At 39.1% G+C, this 13829-nt stretch overlaps 1 protein-coding gene across 1 annotated transcript in view; it reads left to right on the top strand.

The window, feature by feature from the left end:
• The window catches only part of KTN1 (kinectin 1), a 108764-nt gene that overhangs the window by 37273 nt on the left and 57662 nt on the right, over positions 1-13829 (top strand). The window contains 3 exon segments of the mRNA XM_017873691.1: positions 34-164; positions 8978-9094; positions 11290-11430. Of these exon segments, the coding sequence (XP_017729180.1) occupies positions 34-164; positions 8978-9094; positions 11290-11430 (389 nt within the window).

The following is a 13829-nucleotide window of genomic DNA, read 5'->3' on the forward strand; positions in this document are numbered from 1 at the left end:
TTTTTTTTTTTTTTTTTTTTTTTTCAAATTAAGAAAATGCTGAAGTGAAGTTTAAAGATTTTCTTCTGTCCTTGAAGACTATGATGTTTTCTGAAGATGAGGCTCTTTGTGTTGTAGACCTGCTAAAGGAGAAGTCTGGTGTGATACAAGATGCTTTAAAGAAGGTAAGCATGTTTTTTGATTATGGGCATATTCATGACCAGTCATTAGAAGTTCACCAAACAAGACTTTAGCCAGAGCAGTTAATATCTACTCCCATCCGTAACATCTCAGAACATATAGTCTGGAATGCCTTCAGAAATTACTTCATATATTGTATTAGTCCATTTTCATGCTGCTGATAAAGAGATACCTGAGACTGGGTAATTTATAAAGAAAAAGTTTAAATGACTCACAGTTCTGCGTGGCTGGGGAGGCCTCACAATCATAGTGGAAGGTGAAAGGCACGTCTTACGTGGTGGCAGGGAAGAGAGAATGAGAACCAAGCGAAAGGGGTTTCCTTTTATAAAACCATCAGACCTTATAAGGCTTATTTACTACCACGAGAACAATATGGGGGAAATCGCCCCCATGATTCAGTTATCTCCCACCAGGTCCCTCCCACAACACATGGGAATTATGGGAGCTACCATTCAGGATGAGATTTGAGTGGGGTCACAGCCAAGCCATAACATTCCGCTCTGGACCCTCCCAAATCTCATGTCACATTTCAAAACCAATCATGCTCTCCTACTGGTCCCCCAAAGTGTTAATTAATTTCAGCATTAATTCAGAAGTCCACAGTCCAAAGTCTTATCTGAGACAAGGCAAGTCCTTTCTGCCTACGAGCCTGTAATATCAGAAGCAACTTAGTTACCTCCTAGATACAATGGGGTACAGGCATTGGGAAAATACAGTCACTCCAAATGGGAGAAATTGGCCAAAATAAAAGGGCAACAGTCCCCATGCGAATCTGAAATCCAGTGGGGCAGTCAAATCTTGAAGCTCGAAAATGATCTCCTTTGACTCCATGTCTCACATCCAGGTCACACTGATTCAAAAGGTGGATTCCCATGGTCTTGGGCAACTCCGCCCCTGTTGCTTTGCAGGGTACACCCTCCCTTCAGACTGCTTTCACGGGCTGGCGTTGAGAGTCTGTGGCTTTTCTAGGCTCACGGTACAAGCTGTCAGTGGATCTACCATTCTGGAATCTGGAGGAGGGTGGCCCTCTTCTCACATCTCCACTAGGCAGTGCTTCAGTGGGGACTTGAGGTTTCAACCTCACATTTCCCTTCCTCACTACTATAGCAGAGGTTCTCCATGAGGGCCCTGCCCCTGCAGCAAACTTCTGCCTGGACATCCAGGTGTTTCCATACATCCTCTGAAGTCTAGGCAGAGATTTCCCAAAACTCAATTCTTGACTTCTGTGCACCCGCAGGCTCAACACTATGTGGAAGCTGCTAAGGCTTGGGGCTTGCACCCTCTGAAGCCACGGCCCATGCTGTACTTTGGTCTCTTTTATCCATGCCTAGAGTGGCTGGGATGCAGGACACTAAGTCCCTAGGCTACATACAGCAGGGGGCCCCGGGGCCCTGCCCAGGAAACCATTTTTAATTCCTAGGTCTCCAGCCCATGATAGGAGGGCCCTGCTGCAAAGGTCTTTGACATGCTCTGGAGACATTTTCTCCATTGTTTTGGTGATTTACATTCAGTTCCTCATTACTTATACAAATTTCTGCCGCTGGCTTGAATTTCTCCTCCGAAAGTGGGTTTTTCTTTTCTATTGCATCATCAGGCTGCAAATTTTCCAAACTTTTATTCTCTGTTTCCCTCTTAAAACTGAATGCTGTTAATAGCACCCAAGTCACCTCTTGAATGCTTTGCTTATTAGAAACTTCTTCCGCCAGAGACCCGAAATCATCTCCCTCAAGTCTCCCTCAGATCTCTAGGACAGGTGCATAATGCCACCAGTCTTTTTGCTAAAACATATCAAGAGTCACGTTTACTCCAGTTCCCAACATGTTCCTCATCTCTATCTGAAATGACCTCATCCTGGATTTCATCGCCTGTGTCATTATCAGCAAAGCTATTCAGCAAGTCTCTAGGAAGTTCAAAACTCCCACATCTTCCTGTCTTCTTCTGAGCCCTCCAAACTGTTCTAACTTCTGCCTGTTACCCAGTTCCAAAGTTGCGTCCATGTTTTTGGGTATCTTTATAGCAGTTCCTCACTCCTGGTACCAATTTACTGTATTAGTCTATTTTCACGTTGCTGATAAAGACATACCTGAGACTGGTAATTTATAAAGAAAAAGAGGTTTAATGGACTCACAGTTTCATGTGGCTGGCCTCACAATCATGGCAGAAGGTGAAAGGCATGTCTTACATGGCAGCAGGGATGAGGGAATGAGAACCAAATGAAAGGGATTTCCCCTTTTAAAACCCTCAGATCTTGTGAGACTTATTCACTACCAGGAGAACAGTATGGGGGAAACTGCCCTCATGATTCAATTATCTCCCATCAAGCCTCTCCCACAACATGTGGGAATTATGGGAGCTACAATTCAAGATGAGATTTGGGTGGTACACAGCCAAACTATATCATATATTCACACTAATCAATTCACTTATTTAAAATGTCGTCTGTTGTCATCTGATCCTTTGACAGAGCCAATTGCTTAAAATAAGATGATTTATATTACTTTTTTTTTCTTTTTTGAGACAGAGTCTTCTCTGTCTCCCAGGCTGGAGTGCAGTGGTGTGATCTCGGCTCACTGCAGCCTCCGCCTCCAGAGTTCAAGCAGTTCTCATGCCTCAGCCTCCAGAGTAACTGGGATTACAGGCATACACCACCATACCCAGCTAATTTTTGTATTTTTAGTAGAGACGGGGTTTCACCGTGTTAGCCAGGGTGGTCGTGATCTCCTGACCTCGTGATCCACCCGCCTCGGCCTCCCAAAGTGCTGGGATTATAAGCATGAGCCACCACGCCCAGCCAGATTTATATTACTTTTAAAGTCATTTGGCCCTTGGCTAAACTGGACCGTGCTTTGCTCTGACCAGAAGTGCTAAAGTCAAAGTCAGGTGATTTCTGGATAGCATATATGAACTGTTTTTGTGATGGAAGATCACACCGTTCAAAGAACCTCAGGGCTATTGTTGTGGGGGTGTGTGTATGTTGTGTTTACTTTTCTAAAAGAAATGATTTGAAAGGCATAATCACTGCTATGGCTGATTTTTAAAAAAATTGTAAAATAGAAACCCCATGCAGTTAACATCTATATTATGGGTCATATTCACTATAATATCATATGTACTATGTTGTACTGGGAAAGGTGAAGTTTTCAAGGGTTACCTATGTAAAATAAAGTGATATGGTGTCTGCTATTCAATATTAGCATTTAACTGTCATTTAAATGCTATGGTGCATTTAACTGTCTTTATTCTGAAAACACACACATACACACCTCTTTTCCCATAACCTCTCACCTACTTTCAAACCTTCAGTGGTTTAATTTTTTCTTAGACTAGTCTAGACTAGTCTTCTCACCTGATTACCTGCAGCAGTCTCCAAATTGATGTTTCTGCTTTTCCTGTTAGTCCTCTAATTTTGTTTTTTTTCCCCGCATAACTGTAAAGTGACCTGTAAGAGATAAATTAGGTTCTATTACTGCTTTAAAACCTTTGGTGTTTTCTGTTTTGCAGTTAAAACATAAATCCAGATTCCTTAACAGGTCTACGTCCTGCCTGTCTCTGCAGCCTCATCTAATGACATTTTTTCTTATTTCCTCACTAAATTTCACCCATACGGAGTCTTCTCTGATTCTTCTCTCATATCAGACTTTTTTCTTCTGTCTGTCCTGTCTTGCCTTTCCTCCCAAACCCTCCCCTCCAATTTCTTTCTATGCCCAATTCCTCCTTCAAGTCTCCACTTAAATGTCATTTTCTCATATAAGGCTAACCTGAATTCACAGTCTAAATTGTTTGTCCTGCTATTCTTTCTTACAACCATCTGGATGTTTTTGCCATAGTATTTATCGTAGCATTATAAGTCTGTCATACTTCTATTGACAGTGCATTTTACAAATCTGTGGCAATTTTACGATGTAGTATGCTTATTAGACAGTCTCCATGTGATGCCAGCAATGGCCCAGAGTAAAAAGGTAATCAGTAAATACGATAAATATGACTTTAAATACAAAGACAGATGTTTTGTTGCAAGGAACTTTCTTGATTATTTTTATTTTTATTTTTATTTTTTTGAGATGAGGTCTGGCCCTGTCACCCAGGCTGGAGTGCAGTGGTGTGATCTCTGCTCACTGCACCTTCACCTCTTGGGCTCAAGCGATCCTCCCGTCTCACTCTCCTAAGTAGCTGGGACCACAAGCAATGCCTGGCTAGTTTTTGTATTTTTTGTAGAGATGGAGTTTCACCGTATTGCCCATGCTGGTTTGAAGCTCCTGAGCTCAATCAGTCCTCCTGCATTGGCCTCCCAAAGTGCTAGGATTAGAGGTGTGAACCATGGTGCTTAGCCTTGATATTGATTAAAGAATTTGTCCTTTGGTTTATTTTATTGTAATTGGGTGACTACATGTCTTTAAAAAGTTGTTAGTTATATGTGGGGATTGGGAAAAGCTCCTAGCAGGGAAGAACCTTGCTGAAGCTACTGTGTTACTATATTGCTGTTTAGAGTTAATGCTTTTTAAGATTAAAAGTAATTGCTTTAAGTGTCTCTCTTCTAATTAAAGATGTTCCTGGTAGCTTATGGGGGCAAGAGTAATCATTTTATTATCTGAGACAGCTTTGAACTCTAGAGTCTGGATAGTAAATCAGACTACCCTTTATCTATTTTAGGCAGGCCTTGGAAGAAGTTGGAAACTGTTAAAGATAGCATGGAGCAAGTGTTTTGAAACTGTTGATATTTTTCCCCTTTTCCTTGGAGCCATTTGGTTGTAGATTAAAATCTTTTTGTTCTTGGTTTCTCGTGGGGCGGTTCTGTTCTCTACTGAAGGAACTCTGCCTTTGTAGGTCTCCTGTATCTGAGTAAGACTAGGTAAGTTTAGTTTCTCTCTTTTCCTGCCTTAGAACTGAGTTGGTCAGACCTTTTCACAGATTGTTCAAAGTCCCAGAGGTAATTGAATCCTTGTGCCGAATAAAGACCACTTTAGAGCAAGGGGAAGATAAATACAGGGCACTGGCATAGGATAGAAGAGTTAAGGGATTTGCTGAGCAGTTGTATGTAGTGGCTAAAGAAGAGTCCATGGTGACTGCTTGTTTTCTCTCTTGAGTAACTGGATAGATTGTGGTGAGTGTGGTTTTTGTGAACACTTTGTAGAGAGTAGAGCATTGAGAAATTTCAGAAAGCTGTTTTAGGCATCCCTTGTGCCATTTAAGTGGATATAGTCTTTTACAATTAAAACATATTTCTCTGGAGTAGAAGAAAGGCTACAATGGGAGTGATAGAGGAAGATAATCCGCTATCATCAGTACATATGGTAGATATATATTAGATCAGGGAGGATGTGAGAGGTGATAGAAGGCTCAAGAATGAACCCCAGGAAACACCAACATTTAAAGGGCAAGGAAAATCACCACAAAAGATACTGAAGAGGCGCGAAGTGGGAGGAACACCAGGAGATAGTGGAATCACAGAAACTTTGAGTTTGAATGATCAACAGTAACATGCTTTAGAGATGAGTTTGATATCCTTAGTAAAAGCAGTTTCATTGCAGTACAAGATTATAAATAAGTACCAAATGAATGGGAAAAGTGACAGCGAGTATCCGCTATGAGTAAGCTTAGGTGGGTAGGGGAAAACAGAGCAAAAGCTAGAAGGGTTAGAGCAGAGATGTTATGTTGTGTGAGTGCACACGTGCCCTTGTATTCGAGTTATGAGGCACTTGAGAGTGTAGTTAAGATCCTGAGCTCTGGAGTCAGACTTCCTGAATTCAAATCTGGACTCTGCCAATTGCAGCTTTGTGGCCTTAGATAAGTTTCTTAGCTTTAGTGCCTCAGTTTTCCCGTGTCTAAAATGGGAATGATCAAGTTTTGAGAATTAAATGATAGTGCATGTTAGGTGCTTAGAGTCCCTAGCATATAATAAATGCTGAAAAATATAAACTATTAATGTAATTATTAGTAAAATGTTTAATTATTAATTTTTTATCATTGACGTTTAAATATACTTGCTTCAGTTGTATTTTAAACTTTAAATTATTAACAATTTGGGCCCCATGCTGCGTAGCAGGAGAAACTACTGTTATACCACTTACATTTTTTTCCCCTAGCTTCTTTCTTCCACCCCTCAACTTTTATTAATAATAGTTTTTCTGTTTGTCAGATACTTGTAATATTTAACATCTCTTCTGTGATTATAATTTTCATGTTTTAGTTTTAATTTTATAGTTTAATGGTAGGTCCAGATCTCAATATTAGTATTTTTGTCATAGCTTCTTTATTCATCTCTTGGTTAGCTGAAGTTATTTTTCCTGGGATTTCTTCAAGAAATTTTCCAAATTTTGGCAAGTTAACATGCTTTTGTTGTATTTATACTTAAATAATAGTTTGGTGCGGTATAACATTCCAGAGTTTAGTTTTCTTTCCTTGAAACATTTTATGCATTTGTTGTTTCACTGTTCTCTTTATTCATATTGCTGGGTAGAGGTCTGAAGCCAGCCTGCATTTTGCACCCTTTTCATATGTTTTTGTTAAACTGCACTCTCACAATAAAACATTCTTTGAATAATCAATCACATTTTTATTATTTACTGGAATTTTTTCAGTGTCTGACCTACTCTACACACATCAAGGGATTCAGTTTCTTTGGCATTCAGTAATTGTACTATAATATGGCTTGATGTTGACTACTCTGTTAAACTTACCTTGGATACAGTATGTCTTTTCAATCATTAGATTCAAGTCAACTTTTATTACTGGGAAGTTATATATAATGTTCTTGAAATAATGGAGATCAGTTAAATACATGTGGGCTCTCCTCTGGCTACCTTCATTATCTTTCATATCTTTCATATCTTAAAAAAACAAAAAAAAACCTAACACATTACCATGTACTCTATGGCTCTTACTGTGTTTACAGCGGCATGTGCTTTTCTGTTTGCTGCTTCTAACTATAGTATATTTCTGGGATGGTGTTGCTTTTACTTCCAGTTTAGTTTTGCCAGCTCACGTTTCATCTCATTTTGTGTTATCTTTTCTCTGAGCTCTTTTATTTTCCAGGGATGATTCCTGTATTAGATTTTTAATCACAGTTTTTTTTTTTCCTGCTGTTTGATAACCTTTTCTGGTGATTTTCTTCACTTGTTATTTGTGTTTTCTTATTTTCAATTTTTTGATATCTAGTATAGATCCTGTTTTATTCTGTTTCATTTTGTTTACTACTGTTCTTCCAATGAGGGGTGTTTTTCTTGGATCATCTTTGTGCTAAGCCTTGGTATTACTGAAGGGTCAAGGCTGACTGATGTTCTCCTTGGGGACTGTGTATGTAAAATGAGTTTTTTTTAAGCCTTCGCTGCTTTTCAGATAAGAGACTTAAGGCCTCCCTATAGAGAATCTTTTGACTGCCTCACTGGCTAGTTGCTCCCTTTGAGTGATTTTTTTCCTTCTTGAGATGTGTGATTTTATCTGTGACTTTTTTCCTTCTTGAGACCTTCTTCCGAGAAAGTTCCAGTCTTTGCACTTCTTTGTTGTTTCCCATGTCAAATTGGGGATTGCTGGTTTTACCTTTCAGTATGTGCCTGTTAATTTCAGAGAACTACACATTTATGGCACCTCTATAGCCATGGGTATATTCTGACAGGGTCGTGGAGCATCTGATTTTGATCTTTACTGTATTTGGTGAGCTTTCCTCAGATGCTTTGAGATTATAGGTTACTGTTTCATTCATAGCAGCTTACATTTTGGTTTCACATTCTCTCTTTCGATTTAGTAGGAGATGGAGGAAATTACTGTCTTGACTCTGAGTTTAAAACTAGAATTCCCATAATTCTTTGTAAAAATCTGTTTTTTGATTGATATGTATCTAGTTGGAAATTTCAGAATATACAACTTTAAAGAGATTTTTCTGAATATTTCACTGATCAGTATTTGGCAGTTATTTTACTTTTTATGTAATACAGAACTCTGCATTGACCCGGGAACACTTAATGTTAGATACTTTATTTTCATAATTTTTTTAATCTTAGCACCTTTTATTTTTCTTATACTTTAAGTTCTGGGATACATGTGTAGAACGTGCAGGTTTGTTACATAGGTATACACATGCCATGGTGGTTTGCTGCACCCCTCAGCCCGTCATCTGCATTAGGTGTTTCTCCTAATGCTATCCCTCCCCTATCTTCCCACCCCCTGACAGGCATGATCCCCTTCTTGTGTCCATGTTCCCCTTCCTGTGTCCATGTTCCTCTTCCTGTGTCCATGTGTTCCCATTGTTCAACTCCCACTTATGAGTGAGAATATGCAGTGTTTGGTTTTCTGTTCTGGTGTTCGTTTGCTGAGAATGATGGTTTCTAGCTTCATACATGTCACTGCAAAGGACATGAACTTACCCTTTTTTATGGCTGCATAGTATTCCATGGTGTATAGGTGCCACATTTGATTTTCATACCTTTTTTTTTCTTTTTGAGACGGAGTCTCGCTCTGTCGCCCAGGCTGGAGTGCAGTGGCGCGATCGCGGCTTACTGCAAGCTCTGCCTCCCGGGTTCACGCCATTCTCCTGCCTGCCTCAGCTTCCTGAGTAGCTGGGACTACAGGCGCCCGCCACCATGCCCGGCTCATTTTTTTTTTTTTTTAATATTTTTAGTAGAGACGGGGTTTCACCGTGTTAGCCAGGATGGTCTCGATCTCCTGACCTCGTAATCTGCATGCCTCGGCCTTCCAAGGTGCTGGGATTATAGGCGTGAGCCACGGCGCCCAGCGCCATTTTCATACTTTTTATTAGCCCATGGTAACTATTACTAATTCTGCCTTGCTTTCTCGATTGCAGTCAAGTAAGGGAGAATTGACTACGCTCGTACATCAGCTTCAAGAAAAGGACAAGTTACTTGCTGCTGTGAAGGAAGATGCTGCTGCTACAAAGGATCGGTGTAAGCAGTTAACCCAGGTGAAGACATTCTTATGTACGAGGGATATACTTCCCAAATCAGAAGCAATGAAATATTTTAGAAATTATCCATTGTCAGTAGTTTATTTATAATTTATATCCAACAAAAATAACTTTCTTTTAGAGTGTTGGGAGGGTAGATAGAGCCGTCTCTCTCTTTTGTGATATAGTTGAATTATTTAAAATAAGAGTACTTACAGATATCCTAACTTCAAAATAACAAAAGCATTCTGTACAGAAGCATGGGAATTTGTTTTAATTGGATCTGACCTAGATCCGTTCTTTATAGAAACACAAAATTTGGTGTGATCTTGTTTAAGTCTGATTAATGGAATAAATGTGAAACTCTTAACATAGGTAATTTATTTATGGAGCTTCTTGTGATAAGTATACTTTTTTGTCTAGTTCTTCAAATCTCAGAAATACTACTCTCAGAGGTTAATGGTAAAAAATACTGGAAAAGCCAATCTTTAAAACATCATGAAACTGAGAGAACAGAATTGAAACTATAGAAAATATGGTTTCATTATTCCTGAAGTGCTTGTTTCTCTTTCTAGGGATTAAATGCAGTAGAGTACATGATGTTTGTTTATGAGTCGTTCACCTAGCCACTTGATGACATTGTAAGAATGAATGCCCTTGTTTGAATATAAATCCTTTATGTGAATTTGAAGTAAATAAAAAAAGTCAGTGGAAAAAGTTGGCAAGATTAAAGTTGTTAATAAAATTAGAAACTTACAGTTTTATGTGACTATATGACTGTATTTAAAAAAATTAGGATAACTAATTTGATAATTCATTGAGCTGTGTACTTACAATGTATATACTTCTAAGTATGTCATACAGGAGTATAACAATTTGTAAAGATGAATGAACAAACTCAGGCAAACATAAATTATGTAATATCTCAAATTTTGTCAAAAAGTTGCTTTAGAACAGAGACATGATTAGTCCTAATCATACCTGCAGCTGATTTTAAAACTGCTTGGCTTTCATGTACTTTGATAATTAATATTTGTTCTAGGAGTTCGTAGTACCAGCAAAACAAAATGAAATCACTCATTTAAGATTTGACTTAGGGGCCAGTTGCGGTGGCTCACGCCTGTAATCCCAGCACTTTGGGAGGCTGAGGTGGGTGAATCACGAGGTCAGGAGATCGAGACCATCCTGGCTAACACGGTGAAACCCCGTCTCTACTAAAAATACAAAAAAAATTAGCCGGGCATGGCAGAGCGCCTGTAGTCTCAGCTACTCGGGAGGCTGAGGCAGGAGAATGGCGTGAACCCAGGAGGGGGAGCTTGTAGTGAGCCGAGATTGCACCACTGCACTCCAGCCTGGGCGATGGAGCGAGACTCTGTCAAAAAAAAAAAAAAAAAAAAAAAGATTTGACTTAGGAAGATGATAAAACTGCTTTCTGATTTTTACTTTCCTTTGTTTCAAACTTTGACTCTACTATAGACGTCTTATCCCTATTTCTTCCCTTAGGAAAGAGACTTTTATTTCCTTCTAGGCCTTTTTTCCCTGAAAGAGAATGTATCAGGGAATGATAGAGAAGGAACTATTGTGCTTTAAAATGTTCTTTCGTGTAATCGAGTTAGAATGTAGGATTTATTTTAGGTTCATAGTATTTTTTTTTTTGAGACGGAGTCTCGCTCTGTCGCCCGGGCTGGAGTGCAGTGGCCGGTTCTCAGCTCACTGCAAGCTCTGCCTCCCGGGTTTACGCCATTCTCCTGCCTCAGCCTCCGAGTAGCTGGGACTACAGGCGCCCGCCACCTCGCCCTGCTACTTTTTTGTATTTTTTAGTAGAGACGGGGTTTCACCGTGTTAGCCAGGATGGTCTCGATCTCCTGACCTCGTGATCCGCCCGTCTCGGCCTCCCAAAGTGCTGGGATTACAGGCTTGAGCCACCGCGCCCGGCCCATAGTCTTTAACTTATAATAATAACTAGAAAATGCATTTGAATTAGTAGTAAAACAGTGGCAAAGTGATTATGAAGGGAATTGGTGTGAAGAGCAGATGAGATGCAGAAGACTGTTTTTGAAATCTTTTGACCTAGGTTTTTTAAAGCAAGTACTTAATGTTTTATCATTCGTGATTATTTTACTGATGTTAAATAACATCATTGTTTACCATTGTTGCAGGCTTATGATACTTATTAAATAACAAGTTTTTAAATTTCTGGGATATTCTTTTAGGAAATGATGTCAGAGAAGGAAAGAAGCAATGTGGTTATAGCAAGGATGAAAGATCGGATTGGAACATTAGAAAAGGAACATAATGTATTTCAAAACAAAATACATGTCAGTTATCAAGAGACTCAACAGATGCAGATGAAGGTATATTTTCATTCTTTGAAAACAAGATGAAATGTTTGCATTCACTTAATTAGCAAACTTTTAAGTGACTAGTATGTGCAAGGCCCTTTGCTGGGCCATCAACATACAGTGGCTAGTGAAATTCACTCTCTGTCCTAAGTAAAACAACTTTTCTAGGTGGGGATGAGGTAGGGAGGCGGGATGCAGATCCATATGATGATGGAGATAAGTATTGGCTACTTTAGAGCAATGGTGCTGGGAGATAGGGAAGAGAAGGATTTGATAGGGAAGACTTTTTAGAAGTGATATCAAGACTGTGTTCAATATTTTAAAACAATTGGGCATTATCAAGTAAGAGAGTAAAGAAATGGGCACTGAGGATAAGAGTTACTTGGTGTGATTTCTTAGTCCATCTCTGGAGATGATAGTTCAGTGGGTATATTTTAGGACCCAGGATTGAGCTTTTTAATGAGTGCACTCTAGGTGCTACCAGTACAGATTGTCTAGAGTAACTGCTCTGTGAGAAATACAGTAAGAGTTGTGGTATTTGGGAATCAGAGCTGGAATGAAGAAGGGATATTGAGAAGTAGATAGAGGCCCCATCTTAAAAGGGCCTTGTATACCTGAAGACTGGGGAGCCAGTGAAGGAGTTTAAGCAACGCAGCAGTCGCTGGAATTACACTGCTATTTTAAATTTTTACCTTGGTAGTAGTGGGGAGAGTGGAGCAAAGGATGGTTGGAAGACTTTGCTAGAATTCAAGTCAAAGAACAAGGGTCTGAAATTAGATGTTGACAATGAGAGAATGAGTTTGAGTATACAAAGAGTTAGTTAGATAGGGCTTGGTGTTAGTGTGGAGGGGAGAGGTGATAGTGAAGAATGACTTCTAAGGTTTTGGCCTGAGTGATTTTGTCTGTTGTTACTTCCTACCGTTTCACTTGTCTTCTGTTAGAAGGCTCAGTTTTGACAGTCTGTCTCTTTTATATATTTTCCATTTTCATGATCCTAGTTAGGACTAGCTGGTGAATGTTTTTTTCTTATTTTTAAAAAGATTGAAATACCTTTATTACTGCTAAAGAGGCTGTTGAAGAATATGGCTTGGGTCTGCTTGCTTAGTGGTCATGTAATACTTTCCTTAATTTAACTTTCTTGACCAGTGACTTTTTGAAATTGTTACTTCTGTCTGCTGGCTGATCATTCAATTTGGAAGGCCTGTCATTACCTTAGATTTAATGTGTGTCTAAAACTCTCACCTATTGATCAGGTTGATTTTTTTTTTTCCCCAGGCCAGTCGTGAGCAATGATGGTTTTTAGATTTTGAGGCATTGTTATCTTTGTGCTTGAATCCTGTGACTTCTCTCTGCCTCGCTCAGTCTACAATTTGCTCTGAAATCTTAAAGACATTTTATTTCTATGGACAGGTGCCGTGGCTCATGTCTGTAGTCCCAGCTGAGGTAGAGGATCACTTGAACCCAGGAATTTGAGAACAGCCTGGGCAAAATAGTGGGACCCCATTCTACAAAAAAATTAAAAAGTTAGCCAGGCATGGTGGCATGCTCATGTTCCCAATTACTCAGGAGGCTGAGGTGGGAGGCTTGAGTCTGGGAGGTTGAGGTTGCAGTGAGCCGTAATCATACATTTGCACTCCAGCCTGGGTGACAGGGTGAGACCCTGTCTCAAAAAACAAAAAACTCCAAACCTCTTTATTTCTAGTTACTCTTGCATTCAATTTTTAGACGTGTCTTTAGTTTATTATTACATACTAGAATAATTATAGCCCATATTAATAGGTTTGTCATTTTCATTCTGTCTTGTATTTGGTACCAAATTTTTTTTTTTGTAAAATATTGCTTTGATAATAACGCTAGTCTGCTAAAATTTAAAATATTCCTCGCTGCTTTCAGAGTCCCACTATTTTCCTCTGAAATGCCACTAATAGCAAAAAAGAAGTGAATGATGCTGTTTTCATGTTTTTACCTTATCCACTGCTTTTAGCATTTGTTTAACCCATTCCTTCATCTTCTCATCTCCCAGCAATTTGAGTTATTGAAGAACTAATTTTCCTAGCCTCAAGTGATCTTTTCTTCTTAATTCCTAATTCCTGTTAATTTGAAAATTAGTCAAATACTTGTAGCAGCATCTTTTGTTGAAGGTGAAAGGTATTTAAGTGATTCATCCTGTTTTACTTGATTACTTACAGAGGTCAGGATATAGATTCCATATGATAACTTCTGTGAAAAATAGAAACGTATACCTTAATTTCTCTCTCTCTTATTTAATTTAATTATACTTTAAGTTCTAGGGTACATGTGCATAACGTGCAGGTTTGTTACATATGTATATTTGTGCCATGTTGGTGTGCTGCACCCATCAACTCGTCAGCACCCATCAATTCATCATTTATATCATGTATAACTCCCCA

This window comes from Rhinopithecus bieti, unplaced genomic scaffold, assembly GCF_001698545.2.
Source record: "Rhinopithecus bieti isolate Rb0 unplaced genomic scaffold, ASM169854v2 scaffold_7985, whole genome shotgun sequence".
Lineage (NCBI taxonomy): Eukaryota > Metazoa > Chordata > Mammalia > Primates > Cercopithecidae > Rhinopithecus > Rhinopithecus bieti.